The sequence below is a fragment of the Acanthochromis polyacanthus genome, chromosome 9 (assembly GCF_021347895.1).
Source record: "Acanthochromis polyacanthus isolate Apoly-LR-REF ecotype Palm Island chromosome 9, KAUST_Apoly_ChrSc, whole genome shotgun sequence".
In the NCBI taxonomy this organism is placed as follows: Eukaryota; Metazoa; Chordata; class Actinopteri; family Pomacentridae; genus Acanthochromis; species Acanthochromis polyacanthus.
The window spans coordinates 7643137-7664477 of record NC_067121.1 but is presented as its reverse complement, the minus strand read 5'-3'; the positions used below and the strand labels follow the sequence as shown (position 1 = coordinate 7664477).

At 39.4% G+C, this 21341-nt stretch overlaps 1 protein-coding gene across 2 annotated transcripts in view; it reads right to left on the bottom strand.

Annotated features, from left to right (window-relative positions):
* Positions 1-21341, bottom strand: part of LOC110963949 (receptor-type tyrosine-protein phosphatase N2-like) — a 280181-nt gene that overhangs the window by 24367 nt on the left and 234473 nt on the right. For both annotated transcript variants that reach the window (XM_051953002.1, XM_051953003.1), the window contains 4 exons: positions 16185-16262; positions 13431-13550; positions 11881-12047; positions 3344-3397 (listed from right to left, as the gene is read on the bottom strand). In XM_051953002.1, the coding sequence (XP_051808962.1) occupies positions 3344-3397; positions 11881-12047; positions 13431-13550; positions 16185-16262 (419 nt within the window). The remainder of the gene's footprint in view (positions 1-3343; positions 3398-11880; positions 12048-13430; positions 13551-16184; positions 16263-21341) is intronic.

The window sequence follows — 21341 nt, the reverse complement described above, 5'->3', positions numbered from 1 at the left end:
ACGTGGAAAGAGGCGGCGAGGAAGGAGAGGAGGAAGATGGGAAGAGACAGCGAGGGCAGAAAAACAAAAAAGAGAGAGAAAGCTGCTGTGCCATTATTGAATTTCTACATCTTCTGTTTGCTCTGCATACGTTGAAGCCGATAAATGGCGGCACACAGCTGGATTTGACTAAATCATTGGGAGGCTTTTAAGTGAAAGTCACAAGACTGTCTGAATCTTTTCATTCCTGCAGGTTGGTCGGGTTTAGGGATGCATTTGTCTAAATCGAGGCTACAAGTGAGAACATCGACATCTGTTCGAGGTCTGGTGCCTGACATGAATTACTGCAATAAGAAAGAAAAGCACAACGGACGACAAAAACACAGCTTCAAAGGTCTTAATAAGCATTTAAATATGACGGATTTACTCTCAGAGCACCTTGATTGATGGACACTAGTGATGTGACATTTGTGAATGACTTTGAACGGCTCTTTTAAGTGAAATACAGGAAGGTAAAGTATATTTAAAGGAGGTTTTCTCTGCATGAACAAACTCATCATCATCAGAGCCTCATTGCACTCTTAGACTGTATAGAAAACACAGATGTAGCCTTTCAGGTTTTAAAAGGAAAGCCAATGCAGAATTGACTTTATTCTGTTTAATGGCCAGCAGGGGGGGAATCCACTCAATTGTATAGAAGTCTGTAAGAAAATGACCCGACTTCTAACTTGATTTACTACCTGGTAAACATTTTCCTGTTAGGTTTATGGTCTCAGTGGGTAAATTCAAGTCTGACCCAATACAGTACTGCGTTGACTTTGTAAATTTTGGTTCCATTCAGAGGAAAATAGACGATAAAGTCAGGTAGATTGTTATATTTATATTGGCGCATCCTTGAGTTCTTAGATCTGCTCCTTGTTCTTTATGTCTGATTTCAAAGGAGCAACCTTCCCAAAAGCCACAATCTTTTATATACGGTTTATTCTATTTAATGGCCACCAGGGGGTGAATCACTTCGATTATACAGAAGTGTATGAAAAAATTATATGACTTCTAACTTGATTTACTACCTCAGTAAACATTTTCCTGTTGGGTTTATGGTCTCAGTGGGTGGGTTTAACGGTCCTTCATGACAGCATGGTGTTCATTTTGTAAATTCTGATTCCATTTAGAGAAAAATAGACGATAAAGTTGGGTAAGTTGCTATATTCATATTGGCACATCTTTGAGTTCTTAGTCAGATTTGATCACGTTCTTAACATCTGGTTTCAAAAGAGCAATGTAAAGAGCAATGACCCGACTTCAACCTACCAACGGGCCAGTTCATCATTCAGAACTGACAGCGTTAACACATTACTCTACACTGACTCCAATGACTATCTGTTTAGTGTTTTTTCTCAGATTTTTCCTTCTGACTTCACAAATCTTCTGCTACTAATATCTTCAACGTTTCAGTCATATCTGTACTGATTGATGGGACTTCTTGGTATCACTATGAACTCTCTGGCTGCTCGGTAGCAGATTAGTAAAGTAAAAGAATGAAAACAGTGAATACAGTTTCTTTCTGCCGAGTCGACACGAGGCGTCTTTCTGTCCTGTAAGTTTCTTCTAGAAGTCGGTGTGGATTTAAAGGACCGAACATTTCATATCTCTCACATCTGACCTTTAATTTGGATTCCCAGTGAAGATACATTCAAGTCACTTTCTGACTTGAGGGTTATTCTTCTTACGGAGGTAAAGACTTTTGGCCTCTAGTCACACGGTGCATTTTCACACATTTACTGCAACACTTTTATACATTAAGTGTACATTTGAGGTAAGTTGATGCTGGCCAGACATACTTTCTCCAGGAAAAGGCCACATGTTTCATCTCCTCCTGCCCACTCAGGTTTTATATGCTTCCAAACAAGCTGCAAGACTTAAAATTGAAAGCATCACAACCTTGAACAAACTCCCTTAAATACCCAGTGACAAAGTTTAGCTTGCTTTAAGCTGTGACTGACATGCTTTCACCTCTTTGCTCAGCTGTACCAGCCTCTGTCACCTGCTTTCAGTACTTTCTTTTCCATACAAACTGCAACCTATATGGCCCAAGAACACCGAACAGACCTCTGGGGAGGTTTGATGCTCGACAGATTTGTTAATGTTCCAGAACCAGACTGTAAATTCGGTGCTCGTTAGCTTATTAGTTTGTAATGCTGTGAATCCTTGTCCCTGCTGCAGTTTGGTTGCCATTTTTGCTTCCAGTTAGTGTTCATACTTGGATTGAATTGTGATTCAAAAACTTTAATCGACTGCACGACTTCTTATTTCTGCTGCTGCTGGTAGTTTTATTCATTGACTCTACACATGTAGCATCGGCACAATGGTCACAGTGATTTAAGCTTCTGATTTCATGATTTATCGCCTCTATGGAGCCTGTAGTTTGATGTTTTGGGAGGATAATGAAACAGATTGTTTGATTTCCACTCAAAAGCGTGACCTGTATCCAAGAAAACAAGGTGTCCAACACCCAAAACTCAATATTGGAGTCTGTTAGGTGTCTTGACAGAGTGTATGCCGACAGAAAACATCCAGAAAAGTGCTCTAAACCAAAGCAGTTGAAGGTTTTAGTATCTCTTATTTACATTTACAGTCATAACAGTAACTGTGTAAATTCACGATGACACAGCTGCTGCTCCAGGTTTAATCCTCTGGTGTAGACTGGCAGTTTAGCTGAGACGTGTACAGTTTCATCACAGTGGAAGAGCCATTACAGCATATTAAATAATAGATCACTTAGTGCAGCAGTGAGCACACAGACATAAGGGCTATCTGTTCTGGAAGGGTTTATTTTTTTAAATCCAATCTATGGGGATGTTTCTACATAAAACAGACAAACTGTGGCAGATTTTCCTGCTAAATACCGATTTAATTATGTCTCGCTGGTCTTGGTTGTTTCCTCAGGTGGTGGGGGTATGCAGATGTGATTACACACACAACAGCTGCATCCCTGCCTACTGGTATTTACCCGTCTCTCCCTCGCAGCCGCCGGCTCTGACCGACACACCGCCAGCTACCTCCAATTAAAAGTTATCCTCCTCCGCGGACAGTTTGTCAAATTAAATCACAACTTTCTGGCTAATCTCTCATTTAAAAGTGTTTGTCATCCTGACGAGTGACGTGGCAGCTGAAACCAGACCAGCTTCAGACTATTTAACAGTCTAACGGCAGCTCCTAAAGGTCTCATGTGTTTGTCAGAGTCATGCAACAGATTTAAGGACCAAATAAACTGCATTTTACAGCCCTGAATGTGAGCTAGAACCCTTTACAGAAAAGAGCAAAAAACAGAATCACAGACCGCTTCAGGTTTCAGGATACTTGCCTGCAGTGGACTATGATAGGACACGAGCGTCCCCGGTAGCACTTGTTAACTTTCCTGGAAAAGAAGCGAGACACAAAGAAGAAGTCAGTGTTAACATTCAGATAACAGTCACAAAAATAATAAGCACAAACAACAGCACATTCAAATTAGGGCTGCTGCAGTGCAAAGTCTTCACTGGATGATTACTGAGGACAAAAGGACTCAAGAAAATTTTACAAAAGTTGAGAAAAAAATGTGCATGAAGAGCTTTTTGTATGGATGATGGAGGTAGATTTGATGTTCTGTGCATGTATGGGAAGAAATACTCAAAGCACATGACTTTACTATTTCTTCATCTTCTTTTTATTACATGTTTTGGCTTTTTTTTCAAAACCAATATTAAGGTGCAATATCACCAAGCTGGGGCCTTAAACAGATGGTTACTATTTATGCGTGATGTCAAGATTTCCTTGTTTTATGTCATGGTTTGTCAATCCTGGTCTGTCATGACACCCCTAATTCAAATTTTTATAGAAAAAAAAACCCTAAAATGGTCCCTCCATTTATTTTGGTTATAACTGCACAACTTATGATCTTTGCATCAGCATCAAAGCTTTAAGTTCAACATTTGTCCCAAACTACTTACTGTGTCTGTAATGCACAATTTTGTAATTATTAGTATATGATTCCTTCAATAAGACTAAAATGTACATGTGGTTGTAAACGTACAGGCTGACACAATATCATATTGTCACTGCATGATTATCGTAGCCAAAATAGAACAATATTACCACAGAATCTGTAGAAAACTAGAGAAATAAATGCTCTTTTAAAATGATTTTGCACAGCAGTAGCTAGCTAGTTAAGGTAGTTATCCATGTGGACGCCTCCATGGACCAAGTGTGCATGAGGAGAACACATATTTATGGAAGGAGTCCGTAAAGTGGACTCTTGCAGACTAGAAAAGTAGCATACTAACATCTACACGTCTGTACTGTCTATTTAATTAAGATTTTACTGTGTTTTCTTCTTCTTTTAACATTATTCATGATATATTTCTCATGTATGTGTGTTTTTACGAGGATATTAGTACTTAAATTTCTAAACACATCATGTTTTTTTGTGTATCGCAATATTCTCAATTGTAATTTTTAGTTGGAAAAAAAAAAAGAAAGTTCCCTCAGACAGACTTCACATTCAGTCTGCACAGCTGTGAGCTTTGCATGCTTGTTTTGTGTCTTTTTCAGCCTTAGTTTACTCTTTGTTCCATTACCATGTCTAACTTTAGATGTCTGACTTTAGATGTCCAATGTCTAACTTTACAATTTGATAACCACAAGCTAATAATTACTCAAGAAAAAACTAAATGTCCACGTGGCTGTAAAAGCTCTGTTTAGAGATTGGTTCATCCCACATTTGTTATAGTTAGAAGAAGGGAGTTTAATAAGACCAAGAGTTAAAAGGTCAACGGATTTACTCCAAAAAACACTCAAACATGAAAGAAAGAGTAGTTACTTTCTTAGCAATGCTCATATTATTCATAAATCAACAAGGCTATGTGACTAAAACACAAATTCCACCAAAAATTTCATTCCAAGAAGGAAAGATTCTGCCACTTAGGAGATGTGTTTGCATCGATGTTTGCCGCTGCTTAAAAAAACATCTGAACTGTGTGTTGAAACCCAAATTCTTTAAAACAAAAAACACTGTGGTAAAAAAAAGAAAAAAAGAACTTCACTCGCTCTGAGCAAGAGGCTGAGTCGGATCCCAGCTGGAGTTCATCTCTGATTCTATTTCATGGAGATAACTCTAAATAACAATATTCAGCTGGAACACATTATGTAAAGGCTGTGTGTGTGTGTGTGTGTGATCCATTATACATCAGTCAGTGAAGGAAAGAAGCCTCAAACCTGCAGCGTTGATGCTTCGTTTTTTCCCCCTCCTTTGTACTGCAGCTTTCTGTGGTCATTCATGTTCTGAGTGAAATTTATGACTTTTAAAAATAAAACTTAACATATTTCTCTGGAGTTTAGTTTAAATTTGAAAAGAAATAAAAGAGGATTTTGTCCTTTTGTTCACTTACTCTGTCAAAAACATCATACGTGTCTCATTCTTGTGTATCATAAGTAGAATCTCTGAATCAGACTGAGCATTTAGAAGCTTCTTCTGTTAGAATAAGACGTAAAAGAGGCTGTAGTGTTGCATCTCACTGGGCCCAACACAACACGCTTTCCATGTATATTTATATATATATAAAAGAAAAAAACACATTTCCATCCTCCGCCCCACCAAAATTGAAAAGTCAGAGCTCACTGCAGACAATCTAAAGTGATGTTACCATGGAAACAGCCGGCAGAGGATCACCAGTATGGAGGGGTGTGAGATTCAAAGGAAACACCCCGTAAGAGAGACTCGACGGGAGGAGAAAGATGGAGAGGGAGGGAGATGGAGAGGCAGACAGAGAGCGATGAGAGACGAGATGAGAGTCTCCGGATGTGTTCACAAAGGATTCTTATATTTAGGTGTGAAAACAGGATTAGCATTCCTAGTTTGTTTTAGAAAAAGACACGCCGAGCAACGAGGGCAACACTTGTGAGATGTGGAGTTAGAAAATGTCATCACTGACATTTATTTAATACCTGCATTCATTTATTAGTAGTATTTTTTAAATATTGGTGGTATAGGTATATTTATAATTAAGAATTAATAAAGCTTTAAGATCTGGATCTTAGTGTGCCATAAAAAACGACATAACTGTGAAATATTAAGGCCATTTTCACATATTTTGGGAATGCATTTTATCAGAGATTAGATCAATAATACACCTGGAATTAGTTTTTAAATTTGCCTTCTTCACTGACAAAACGTGATCAATATTTACTACAAATGCTACCAAAAGGGGGTAAAAAAGCAATAATAAAATAACAAATGGCTGGGTAAAGACATCCCAAAAGTCACAGGATGAATAGAAATAATTCAGAAAATACACATTATGACTGATCTTTGCTCTGAGACATGCAGGCCAAAAATGTGAAAGGTGTTGGGAAAACTGGAAATTTGATTTAAATATCAGGTGATCACAGTTCTTATTGTAGTTGAACTGTTCATTGATTGTTCATTTTTTCCATTGTTTTTGGAAGAAGCAGATGCCAAACGAGCTTTAACCCATAAATATGGAAGACAAAAACTCAAGAAAGACCTGAAGGATCAACGTTTTATACTGACGATTTCGGACATTTAGAACCTTGGCTTTTTATTGTATTAGACCGTGATGGCTATTTTTCTGTCTATATGCTGTTTGTTTGTTTGTTTGTTTGTTATGTAAAAATACCAACAATAAAGTAAAAAATCGTAAGAAATAGAAAAGATACAAACTTAATCACACCGATTTCAATTTTACATATTCATTATAGTCACTCTTAAGAACAAAGAAGCCCAGTTATGAATGTCGTTTCCTCTCCCTCCACATGCTGTTAAAACATTACATTTAATGTACACTACCGTTCAAAAGTTTGGGGTCCCCCAAGCAATGCCATGTTTTCCATGACAATTCACACTTTTATTCATGTGCTAACATAATTCCACAAGGGTTTTCTAATCATCAGTTAGCCTACAACACCATTAGCTAACACAATGTAGCATTACAACACAGAGTGATAGTTGCTGGAAATGTTCCTCTGTACCCCTATGGAGATATTCCATTAAAAATTTCCAGCTACAATAGTCATTTACCACATTAATAATGTCTACACTGTATTTCTGATTCATTTAATGTTATTTTCATTTGGAAAAAAAATGCTTTTCTTAGGACATTAAGGACATTTCTAGCCCCAGATTTTTAAATGTTAGTGTACATCAGGGACTTATGATGGAATTCTGTTTGTACGGCGCTATGTAATGTGATTTTTGCCATAAGTTGGAACAGCCAAAGCACTAACAATCTTTCCATCTCAGTAATGAGACCACTATGCTGCTTTGTAATCACAGCTGGATTCATAGGAGCAGATACTTTCACATGTTCATTTATATGCTTTTCATCACCGATGATCGTCCAGACAGTCGTGCTACTTCGGCCAAGCATCCGGCCGATGTTCGTCTGTGTTTTGCCCTTTTCCAAGCGTTTTATTATATCTAATTTCACTTTCATGGAGATGGCTTTCCTGCCTTCAGAAGAGTCGGACTTACACTTGGGAGCCATAATGAAGGGCAAAAAAGTTAAAAAAACCAAACAATACAAACAAAAGAAAGCAAATGTAGCACAATCCAATGTGGCAGACAACAATGTAAACAAAGCTGTCTTCTTCGTATAGCACCGCATGTTGAAATATTTGTCCTCCAGCTCACCAACTAGTTCCGGCACAAAATTTGTTTTAATATCGCAAACGTCGATTGTCAGAATGATGGAACAAGACTTTCTAAATAAATTCATGGGAGATGGTAACAAAACCATGAAACCATGACCTTGAAAAACCCACAGTCGAGTAGTCGATGCCTACTTTTTCGTCTAGTTATCCATACGTGTAGCTTCATGGATTTCTGCAAATAGCCTCATACACTCTCAAAAGCATTGTTTCCTATTAAGTCCAAGCATCGTTTTTCCACGCTTTCATTTTGATTTCTGTTTTTACTAATTCAAACAAAGCAGAGCGTAATCTATCAGTTGCAAGAGCGACCATCTGCTCGAGTTGCTTTTGTGAAACCGGCCACACAGTATCGTTTCCATTTATTCCTGTTTCTGCTGCTGAACATGGAGAAAACAGTGATTTGATTATGGATCATAAATCTGCCTGACATCTGTTTACCTTGGGAAATGCAGCACACTGAAGGCATTATGCAGACGCGATATGTGGCCAAAGAACGGAATCTACATTATGGAAATCTGTTCATCTACAGCATATGTATGGAGAACAAGGATAAAAACGGAGGGGAATATGTTCGAATTATGTTTATTTGCAACATAGAGAGGTACTAAAGCTGTCAAATTCAAGAGTATTAGATATAATTAATGAGCATCAGCACAGCTTATTGCCTGCATTGTGATTTATGGAGAAAGTAACTCATCTTTTCTTAGACGTGCTCTCAGACCACTCGTCAGAGATCGTCATGAGAGACAGAAAAGAAAGGAAGAAGGTGGGAAAGAGGAAGACAAAAGCCACCGGGAGAGGAAGGGAGGCATGACGAGAGAGGAGGGGAGATCGGAGGAAGTCAAGCAAACTATGAGCAAGCAAAAAGGCGAGAGGTCATCTCAGGTCACCGAGCACAGCGAGAGGAAGAGGAGGCAGGATAAAAGAAGGGGAGGAGAAGACGGGGAAGTAGAGGGGTAAGAGGGGAGGGAAGGGGGAGCCCATGAGGCCCTTTGGTTGTAGAGTCACAGTCTCCAATGATCACTTTTGTGACTATGCAACTGGGCTTATATTACTAGCTGCAACATCACAAAAATGACACTGGCAACCGCTAGTTAGCTGGTAAAACAGAGGGGTGAGGAGGGGGGAGGATTTGTAAGCAAAGCCTCGGGTCAGTCAGTCCGGTGTGAGTTAATAACATGCCGGCTCGAGCAGAAAAGATGGAGAGATATTTCAGCCGGCATCCTCGAACCATTGAGGTGGAAGAAAAAAAGGAAACACACCCACCCCAAAAAAAGGAAAAAAAAAAGGAGGGCAGGCTGTTATTGTCAAAGCACCATATCCGTGGTAATAAAAGTGAAAAATATCTCCCTCTGCGCTTCCTTCATTGTGTTCTGACCCCGCCGCCCTGTGAGTAAAGGCAATATTTCCTAACTGATGGTGGGTGGTGACGCCCACCAGACCCTTTTATAATAGCCGTGACCACAAACTCTCACTCTTGATATCCCACCTAATTGATGTGCGCCAGCAGCACGGCGACACCGGGTCTATATATAAAAACTGAGTTGGGGTCTATCGCTCAAGAAAATCCACAGTGAATCAGAGGAAAGGGGCCGCGGCGGCTGCCACCTAATAGGCAATACAGTATATCAGTTTAAAAGAGGTCGAAGGGGAGAAGGAGGGGAGTCGTTATAAAGGCGCCGAAGATAAAGGATCACTCCAGCTGAGTTCCCTCAATGCGTCCTGAATTACGCCGTTATCGACTGGAAAATGCCCGGGATGTTTGAGGATATATAGATATTTTTCTCCCTGCGTCTCTGGGTCTCCTGGAGAGGTTTGAGGTTATTACGGTTTATCATCGTCTTTGGGGCATGAGGGCAACTCAAAGACCTTCTATTAGCCTCCTTCTCTTTATTTTTTGTTTGAAATAGAAAAAAATTGAGCTTTGTCCACACCACCCACACATGATTTACTGGATTTTATAGACCCTTTTTAAATGCAGTAACTTAAAAAGTTGCTGGAAATTTCCAACCTCAAAGGTGTCCACTTTACTGTCTTATGCTCTTCTATTATACTTTGTGGTTTCCAACAATTTCCATGAACTTCTTGTCTGATTAGAGATGAAATCACAAAACCAAAGGACAAATTTAGAACCTGCTGAACCCATGTTAAGGCTGTTTGGTTCCTGAACAGAATGAAAGATCAGTGAAACTTTCAATTATCAAATGGAAAATGTCCAGGATGTGAGGACATACAGATATTGTTCTCTCTGCGTCTTCGGGTCACGGATGTAATCTCCTGGAAATGTGAGAGGTTTAAGGTTATTATGGTTTATCATCATCTTTGGGGCATGAGGGCATCAGACAGACCTTCTATTAGCTGCCTTCTCCTTATTTTTTGGTTGAAAATAGAAATAGATGAGCTATGTCCACACTACACATGACTTACTGGATTATATGCAACCTGGACGCCTTTTAAATGCAGTAACTGAGAAAGCTGCTGGAAAATTCACCCATTAAAGGTGTCCACTTTATTGTCTTTTGGTTTTCTATTACGCTTTTTGGTTTCCAACAACTTTCATGAACTTCTTGCCAGATTAGAGATGAAAACACAAGAACCAAAGGACACATTTAGAACCTGCTGAACCCATTTTTGAGGCTGTTTGTTTCCTGAGTATCACATTATTTCAACACAGAACAAAAGATCAGTGAGACTTAAGTTGAAGACTGGAAAATGCCCAGGATGTTTTAGGATATATCGGTATTTTTTCTTCTTGTGTCTCTGGATTATGAGCCAAAACTTTACTGGAGAAGTGAGAGGCTTGAGGATATTATGTTTTATCATCGTCTTTGTTGTTAGAATAGGGCACGAGGGCAACTCTTTACTTTTTTCTGTTTGAAACCAAATCAACCAAAGGACATATTTAGAACCTGCCAAACCCATATTTAACGCTTTTTGGTTCCTGAACGCCACACCATTCATCACAGAACGAAAGATCAGTGAGACTTTCAGGTAAAGACTGGAAAATACCCAGGATGTTTGAGGATATATGGATATATTTCTCCATTTATCACCGTCCAAACTCCTGTAGATGTGAGAGGTTTGAGGTTGTTAAATATTATCATCGTCTATATGGTTAAAACAGGGCATGAAGGCAGCTCCAGGACCTTCTATTAGCCTACATCTCTTCTGTTATGATTTATATGTGAAAAAAGTCCACACTGCCCATGACTGACTGGATTTTATGCAACCTGGTCAGTCTTTAAAGGCAGTAAGGTAAGAAAAGCATAACAAGTTGCACCCTTGAAGATTTAGATGATTGTGGTGCATTTTAGGACTTGAACTGCACAATTCTGGTGTCCACTTTACTGACTTTTGTTCTTCTATTACACTTCTCAGTTTTCCTTACAGAAACCTCTTGAAAGAACCAGACAAACCCACGTTAAAGACTGTTTGGTTTCCGAACGTCACACCGTTAATCACAGAACGAATGGTGAGTCAGATTTCTGGTTAGTAAAAGATGCTTCATGCAGATTAGAGTCAGCAAAGAACTTCAGTGGAACAACAAGAAGCTGAAACACGTCCTTTCATTTTGGATTTGTCGGATTCCTGCTATTTGTATTTTCTTGTGAAAGTTTCTCGAGAGAACACTGATAGCAGGAAGAGAAAAGTGTAAGTTCAGCTCCAATATATGCACAGTACTTAGGGTTTTCTTTTTTCTTATGTGTATATATACAAGCTGACTTCTACAAATGCAGGCTGCCTTTGTTCAGCCAAAGACAAAGGAAGAAATGGACTGTGGCGTTCTGCTGCTCGGCTATGGAAATGATTCCTGTTATCAAAGTGCGTTTTTCTCCAAAGGCCTCTTTCAAGACGACTCACAAAAGTTCCTGTACGAAAATCTCAACGTCTCCTCTGTCAACATTTAAAGCAAGCTTAAGCACTTCAAATGAGTTCCTTAAGCAAAATGCTAATTAGTCTATATTACAGAGACGGAAACATATGTTCAAAAACAAAACAACTGTGTGGTGGCGTGAGCTCCCAGTCATTTTCCTACAATGTAGTTAAATAGGCGGTTGAGACTTCAGCTTTATGTGAATATGAATGGTAGTACTCGTGGTGGGAAGCCAGTGAGGGATCATATCAGGACCCTCGGACACATTTAACGCCTCAGGGATTTAACGAAAGAAGCTTAGTTTTGAAGCAGCTCCCTACCTGCGGAAGTCGAGCAGCGTCCGGCTGGTCTCCGGCACGTTCTGGTTGAGCCAAGTCAGGAAGTGGAACTGAGTGACAGTGCGAGTCTCGTTGGTCTGCATATTCTTCAGGTAGAAGCTGCGAACCAGGAAGTCGTCGCACCAGATGTGTTCGGACACCAGGTTCACCTGCAAAGACGCAACAAATGAACAAGTATTTATTATGATCATGAAATGTTAATGGCAGCCGCATTTCGGCTTATTAAAGCCACAAAATTGTGAGAAAAAATGACTCTGAATTCAACTTAGTGCATTGTTACATTAAAACCCAAACTTGGAGAGTAGTTTTTACCTGCATTTGGATGTATTGCATTGGAAAAGGTACATGGAAACTGCAAAATTTGCAGAAAACTTCCCCAATTTTGCACAAAAGTTTAATGCTAGCTGGAGCCAGCACTTAACCTACATCACCGATCAACAAGGCTTTTTTTTTAATGTCCAATCAGCATAAAACATGGGAAATTCAAGCTAACATCCAGGAATAATTTCAACATTCCCAACTATACCAGTTTCTAAAGACATCTCTCCATTTTTCTCGGATGAAGGTTTTTTAGCGGTTGGCAAACAATCGATTTTGTTTCTGGTTTCTTCTTCTACTTTATTACATCCAGGAGTATCACAGTGGAGATTTTTTGATCCATAGCAGCTAATGGCAACAAGGCTAATCTGGTTTTTCCCTTATTTTTTTGCTGCAGATTTGCTTTATTATTGTATAAAAACTCAGCTAGAGACACAACTTTACAGTTTCCAAGATTGAGACACAACTCAATACTGGATGCTTTTTAAGCAACAGATATTTTCTTGAGACAAATAATCTCATATTTTCACCTTTAGGAACATTTATTTGTCAAAGTGCTGTTAATGCAATCAATGTATTTCTGTCTGCAACACTGAAGATTTATTATTACACTGTAAAAATGTTTTTATAACATTTTCAACAATCATTATTTATAATTTATAGATTTTCCCTGTTTTCTTAAATTGCAGACAGCAATTAGTAAAACTAATTACTAGGTTAAAAAATAATCATTTATATGGTAAAAAAAAAAACATGTCAAAACTACAAATAATGTCCACATCCAAAGTCAGTATGCTTTACAAATAATGAATTTGTTCTTTTACGTTGCACAAATGTAAATTACACCAATTTACTGTGTTTAAATAAGCTTAAAAGTATATTTTGCAGATATTTGTCATCATTTTCACCATTTATTTACAGTTCTTGAACGTTACACTATCGCAAAATTTTTGGTCTGATTTTTTCTGGGACTCTTGTCGGATTTTCAATTTTTTTTAAAACATTTGTTTTCTAGTGTACAGTACGTATAAGCTGCTGATTCAATCCATTTAATGCAAACTAACCTGACTCCCTGAAATCCCATGTAGCTCTTTAAAAAAAAAAAAACAAGAAGAGCAAAGTATTTATATTTTATTTTTACCCTAGAACTTCACATTAATAAAAGCTGCTGCAGCTCAAATCCCTTAACAGTCACTTCTGCTGGGTCATGTTACCTCGTAGATGTGGTACAGGTTGGATCCTTCATCAGGCCAGTAATGGTAGCACTGCTTCACCCCGTTCTCCACCAGAGGCGTCAGCATGACAATGACCACGCAGCCGTTCTCCCAAACCATCTGCAAACACAACACACAGGAAGGTAAACGACTCCTTCCTTTCTGAAGGCCTCATGGAGTTACCCATGCAAGGTTTTCACAGTTTCTCAAAAGTACAGATGATCCTTGTTCCTGAATGTTCTTTAAAAACTCCCAAACTCGATTTACATGTCAGGCACTCGGCTGTTTCTGAAGAGTAGGAGTCATATTCTTGAAGTGGTGCGGAGCCTGATTTGCCAGCGTGATCCAACACCTCCCAAAAACTGCCAACAGGAACGCTGACATGTGTCCTCATGCTCCCACTCACTTGGATATTGGTCCATAATTAGCTGAAATTTGGAGCGAGCTATCATTTTGGAAGGGAGCATGTGTCTGGTTTTTGGCGTTGGGAGGGAAAAACAATCTCGATTTGAACACTCCAGGACACAAGATGCTGACGGTTTCAAACTTTAGGAAGAAACTACGAGGAAGTCAAGCATCTTGAAAGTAATTGCGGCTGCTGTCGAGGCGGTTCCCTCCCCCAGCTGGGTCATTTCCACAGCGAGACCCGCCGCCCGGTCGTATTTTTCCTGCTGGCAGTCATATTCTCACAGCCGGAGGGTGGGCTCGCTCAGGAGATCCATTCCACTCTGATCAGAGGTAACAGTCGGCCGTTAATGGAAGCCATAAAACAAAAACCGCTCCCACATCATCATCGGATAATCAAGATGGCCGCACGTGCCGTTCTGTCAGCGCCGCCACAACTTAACGGGGGTTTAACCGGCGCTAATTGCATTGGGTTTTGAATTAATGCAGCTCCTACTGCTGCACATCTAGAAATGTGACGGTGCACTTTTTTTTTTGAAGAATGGTGTTAATTTTCAGCAACTGACAGGATGAGAGGAGGACAAGTTTCTGCAAAGTGTATTTAAACCCGTATTTACATCCTTAACTGCACACCATGCTCTTTTCTGGAGTTACAAACACTAGTTTCCTGAGGATGTCGAAGTTCTTCTATGTATGTGCTGTACTAACCGTGGCCAGCTCCTGATTAAGCAGCCTGATTAAACACAGTAAAGCTGGTTACTGGGCCACAACACAACAAGAAGGCAGGATAAAGCCTCAGCAAAGAGAAAACACTTAATGAACCTGACAGGAATCCATGATGAGCGGTAGCACTGGTACCAAGTTTTTAAGAAATCTTTGTAAAACGACACAGCGGATATCGACCTTAAGAGACACGTTTAATCATCCTGGGGCTTCCTCTACAGCTCTAATTAGAAAGTCAGTTTGCTTTTTTAAGGTCTTGTATTGTGGACTATATGGGTTTTTTTCTATTGCTGAACTCCAAGCGGTAAATCTGAGTAGAAAAATTCACTGTATATGTATTTAGAGATGCCTTGTAACTGTAACGGTCACTTAGCATATGGACAATGCTAAGGTCTGTTTATATTGGTCTTCTGGAGGTCTATTGCTGCAACAAATACAGTAAAATATACTTCTAATTTCTAAAAGTTAAACCGGAGACGGAGTACAGAAACAAGGCAGCAAGAGGAGAGAGAAATGGTGGCAAAATAGTGGAAATAAAGAGGAAGAAAGGCAGTATGGAGGGTAAAAGAAATCAAAATTAAAGAAAGAACTGATACAACACGCAAATACGGTGGTTGGAAATAAAGTTCAACTAAATTTGCTGGTTTTCTACCTCAGACTTGCTTTCTTCATCAGAGTCCACAGGTTTTTGATAAAAAAATTCCTTTTTGGGGCAAAGTACTAGTACCGCATGATACTACCACCACCATGCCAGATGGTAGGATTGGTGTTCTAGTGCTGAGAAGGGGGTTGAATATAACTTTTATGACAGTTATATGTCTTTTCACAAAGTAAAATAACACGGTTTCTATCTTGGAGAGGAGAAAACACAAAATCAACAACAAAGCTGTGTGATAATGATCAGAAATCCAGCGGAAAGTAAACAAGATTGAGCAAAAAAATCGAACTCTAGTACACAATTTGTATTTTGCTCCACTTGAAGGCGTCAATTTTGGACGCCACCATCTGTGGAGGATTTTGTAACGAATGATCAGGGCACAGAAGACAACAGAACATGTCAGATGACTGAGTTATAATTGGAAAACATTTTTAATACGACTTTAATCTATGGCAAAGACAAAACTTGGATTCTTTGGTTATCAGGGCTCTGAGGAGTTTTTTTTTTTTTATTCAGTTAGACAAAACAAAAACTGTCCCATATGTGAGGACTTAAAGGATTTATTTAGTGTTTTACATTTCAACAGCAGCTCCACAGCAACCTGAGCTTTCTTGTTCTTTCTGCTCCTTCTAAACGCTGACCGTCGTGACCCTGAATGCAGCACAGACTGAACTCGTTTGACAAGGAGACCTTTTCCTTCCAGCACCAAGAACGAGCGACACACAAACTTATCGATTTGCCGGTCTCAGATTCAAACCAGATCCAACATTGGGGACGGTGGGGAAAGCTGCCTGCATTAACAACGAGTCCCGCTGTAGGCCGCTGTGGCGGACGACAGATTAAGAACGACGGCCACAGAACAAGCCGGTCTCCCGTGTGACTCGCTGCACTAATAAAAATCGGCTAACTCTCGTTTAAGAGAGGAGAACGTATCGATTTTGGTTTGATGAGTGTGTGTGTGTTTTTACCTGCCAGAAATCAGCCACGGTGGAGGGCAGCGGACCCTGAGTGGCGATGTAGGCCGGGTTCCTGGGATCATGATCCATCTGTGGGGAGAGAAAACGAGAAGAGATGATTTAAAGTCATGAAGTTAACCTCCTTTTTGCACAACTAGAGTCTATGTCGACTCAAAAGAAGTTCATTTTGATTGATTTCACCTTTAGATGCAAAACTAAATCAAGAAGAAAGTTGATGTTATTAGTTTGAAAACTGGCTTCTGACGAGTTAGACGTCAAAAAATCGCACAGAAAAGAGATTTTAGTTAAACATTTTCCAAAGACACACAAAGACAAACGTGTTTTATTGTCAGATGCTTCAGTTTATTTAAGTGAGTCAAAACTGTAAAAGAAATGAACCTCAAAGTTAATACTTAATAGAAATTAAGATAAATTCTATAAGTCACCTTAACTTTTTAGAAAATGCAATGAAACGTTGAGTTTTCTGAACGTTTAAACTTTGAAATGTATGCTTACAGAAATAATATTAAACAGGAAAACCTGGGAGCGAAGGCTGCATTCTTTTCTTCTTTTTAGGGCTGCAGCTAACGAAGCCTCGAGTAATCGTCAGAGCACGATACGTCCTCAAAAGCGGAACTGAGACGTCGGTGCATGTATTATGTATGCACGATGCAGCGCCGATGTCGGCGTTTAGATACAGCTGTATAGTAAACGCTGACATAGATCGCGGATGTCCGCGCTGTATCGTGCATACATAATACATGCACAATGCAGCGCCGATGTCCGTCCGTGTTCCGCGCTCCGGTCGGATGGTGATCTCTGTTGCATTGCGCGCTCACTTCCGCTTTTGAGGACGCATCGTGCTCAGTCGATTACTTGAAGCTTCGTTAGCTGCAGCCCTACTTCTTTTATATGAAATTTACTCATTTAATATTAGCCTGATGAATACAAACACATAAATAAACAAAAAGAATATCTGAACGTTGATGAAAAACTTCTACAGTGAACATGTTGCATTAATGAAACTGACCTCTGGCTTTGATGAGATAAAAGTTTGAAAATTTCTCCAAAAAATTGCTCAGAAAACTCAGCATTTAGTAGCAAATATTTTTCAGTTACATATTTAAAAGCCTCAGTAGCATGAAAAAAGAAGGAAAAAATATAGTAAGAAACTGATTTTAATCCACCAAAATAATGGAAAATAATCAAACTTTTCTGAAAATTTTCCAAAGTTCATCCCACACAGACACCAAGACAAATGTGTTTTATTTTAAGATGCTTCAGCTTATTCAAGTGAAATTTGGTTAAATTCTACAACTAATTATCTCATTTTTTTTAGAAAATGCAATGAAATATTACATTTTATGAACATTTAAATGATGAAATCTATGTTTAGAGAATTAATGAGACTTAAAAATCTGTAATTGTAAATAACCACAAAATTGCAATTTTAGAAATGAAAATTATATCTATCTTCATAAATTTATCATAGTTTCACAATTATTACCTCCTCCAGGAGGTTATGTAATCATCGGAGTTTGTTTGTCTGTCTGTCTGTTTGTCTGTTAACAGCATAACTCATAAAGCTATGGACAGACTTTTAAAAAATCCTGGATCCAGACGGTGATCCGGATCACCTCCAAAATCTAATCGATTGTTACTTTTGCTCTTCCAGGCATTCTGTAAAAAATTTGGTGAAAATCTGTCCATAACTTTTTGAGTTATGCTGTTAACAGACAGACAGATGGCCTGGCGGAGGTCTGCGCTCTCCGAGTGCTTTTCTAGTTTTTTATTCAACTAGTTAAAGTGTCCTTGCAAATATGTGTGTTTGATGTTATTTAAGTCATTTCATTGTTTTTACATGTAATGCATGTAAATCAAACATTAAAGAGTAAAAAAAACAACATCTCTAACAATTCATGTAACGTCGAAGTTAATTTCAACTATGGAAAATGATTGCATTTTATTGATTATTTTGGTGCATTATTACCATTCTTTACTTCACTGAGGCTTTTGTGACTGAATGCCACACACCATGTTCTATTTTTAATTGGAAAATACTTGCTATTAAACGTTGAATTTTCTGAACTATTTTTTAATTTGAACACGCTGGTTTGGAAAAACTCCTTTATTCTCATCTGATGTCTTCATGTTAAAAAGAAAAAAAGTAGATTTGAGAGGGTGGCTGAATAACTTCCTCAAGGATGCTTTGAAAAACTCATTTTCTATCAGGACTAAACTTGTGATTGTCATATTTCAAATCAGGCAAAATAATGAATCCCTGCTTCATTATATTCCACTGAATTAGCCTAAGTAGCATAAGCTTGTTAGCGTCCCTATATACTCGTTTTTCTTGTATTTGCAGAAGGAAGTTTGCTGCAGACGGAGGTGAGAGGTTGCACACGAACTCTTCCTTGACTTAATGAGAATTACAGAAGGATGGCGGAGGCGTTGACGGGAGCCGAACGTGAGCCGAATGTGTGGGGAAGTGAGTGACACTCCCGCCCATTACCATGCAAATTGTACGGTAAATGTAATAATTGGCAAGACCAATTTAGCTGGAAGTAACGACGGAGGGAAGACAGACAATTTCTGGGGCTTTTCCTCTCTGTTCCTTTTGTGAATGCCAAACAATAATGCGCTTCTAATGAACTTAAAACGGAGTCACCTGGAGAGGGAAGAGGTGAAGTGCTAGCAGGGACTCATTAAAGAACATTTACGGCTGTGGAGGAAGAGCAGCTGCAGGCGTCTTTAAGGATGATTCACTAAAATAGGAGGACAACTCTTATTACATGTGGGTTTTGGTCCGTTAATTAGGGTCCAAGCACCAGCACTGTAAGGAACCTCATATAATGCTTGGGTTTTTTCTCGTATGGTCTTTTTTGAATGGAAGAAATGCATTTTTTGAGGCCCTAAAAATACTTGAAAATGTGCACACCATCAGGACTGGCAAAAAGTGTTGATATTTAAAGGGAAATACACACGTATGAGGCAAAATGACTCATTCACGCCCCGTGAAAATTCAGCCCCCGACCCACGTTTCACCTACAGCTACGAAATGTTATACACATCTATAACACATCAGGACGCACACAAAAGCCTCTTGCACAAATACCCAAAACACAACAGGAAGTCAGCCATTTTGAATTCTGTGTCATATTTTGGACTGTTTTTTATAGCAATGCAACATCAGAGTTTGATCTTTACTGACTTTCTTGTGGCTGAATCGAACAAATCTCTGCAGTCTGATGATGAAATATGTTCAGTTTAAATGTCTACATGTTTAGTTCGGGTTCGGGTTTGACTGTGTGGAACATAAACGGCAGAATCAAACACTTGGCTGGGCAGGAGGAATGTGGCACTGATACCTCACTGCAACTAAATGTTATTCTGATCATGACATCTGGATTATCTCTAGGTTTTTCAGTACTTATAATTACCTTTTCAAAGACATATGAACAAAATCATTTTTCTTTCTTTTCATGTTGTTTATATTGGAATCACGCTGGATACACAGTTTGTCATTTTTATTTTTCTACTGCCATTTATTAAAAACATTGTTTTGCCTCTGTGTTTGGAAAATGGTTTTCCCCATCTTACGCTATATTTTCAGTGTTATGTGTTATGTTTTTACTTAATTATTTTACTCCAACTTTGTATACAATTAATTTTAGACTGATTCTCCATCCTGACAATGACGCAGTTCTGGGAGAAAGAAGAGTAAATGAGCAGAAATACTACTGGGGTCGAGGAAATCAAAAGAGAAGGACCAGGACAGACAGTGAGGGAGGAAGAAAACGAGGAAGACACAAAGGTGAGAAAATGGAGAGAGAATGCAAAGTCACGAGACGAGGAAAGCTGCAGACTGAACGCCTCTCTTTGGATTCAGTTCTGCCTTCACTCTGAGCGGAGACACGATGCTTCCCGACGTCTCCAGAATTGAAGGCCGACATTAACGACATTGCAAAAGGACAACTGTCTGGCTCTCCTTCACACGCTGCCGCTAACGAGGAACAAGAGTGGAGGCTGTGACAAGTGTAATTATCCCCGTTACTGGCTTCCTGTCTTTCCTGCGGAGGGAAGGAATCAGTGTGATGAAGTTTGACGACGAAGCCGACTGTTGCTCCGGTCTGACACGTGACAGACGGATCAGCTGTAACCTGAGTCCACATGTTAGGAAATAACACTACCGCTGCTGTTCTGTTAGAAACACAAACTGCATCTTTAACAGGCACTTCTTGTTGCTTTTAATGCCTTTGTTGGCCTTTTTCTGTGTCTTTTAGCCACATAGACCGATAAATATTTTATTACTAAATCTGGCATTCTTCTTCTTCAGGTACGTGTCCATTAGATGTGTTTTTCCCGCAGGTAAACGCACCGCATCTGAAAATCGCCTGCATGGTGGACGGTCACTAGTGGGTTACTACATGGTCACATGACCGCGCTTTCAGCTTCAGTCCGGCAGATGCATCGGGCCAACATGGCGGCTCGGTCGCACACTTTCTCTTTTACTTCAAACACACTTCAGCGAAAAGTCTTTCTGAAAGCATTTGAAGTGAGAAATAAGCTGTGCAGCAGCTGAATCTGTCCTTGTTTTAGTTCAACGACGGCTAGTTCTGACGTTTGACAAAAGTTTTGCGATGCGTCGGATCTCCGCACAGCGCATCAAATTTGCATAAAGTAGAAGTTGAGTCCACTTTATGCGAATCAGCTGCGGCACTCTCCGGCTAAACACTCCAGATTACAGCTCAAAACACACCGCATGCTGCATGCTAGTCTGGTTGAGGTGCGTTGGCATAAAGTAGACTCAACTTCTACTTTATGCAAATTTGATGTGGTGCGTGGAGATCTCACGCGTCGTGAAACTTCGTCAAATGTCCAAATAGCTGTTGTTGAACTAAAACGACAGATTCAGCTGCTGCACAGCTTATTTCTCACCTCAAATGCTTTCAGAAAACTTTTCGCTGAAGTGTTTTCAAAATAAAAGAGAAAGTTTGCTGGACTGTCAAGCTGAAAGCGTGGTCATGTGACCATGTGGTGGCCCGCTTGTGACCATTTTCAGATGCATTTACATGCAGGGAAAAAAATGCATCTAGTGGACACGTGGCTTTATCCTTCTTTATCTTCTTCTTATTATTGGTAATGTTGTTATTATTAGTATTAGTATTG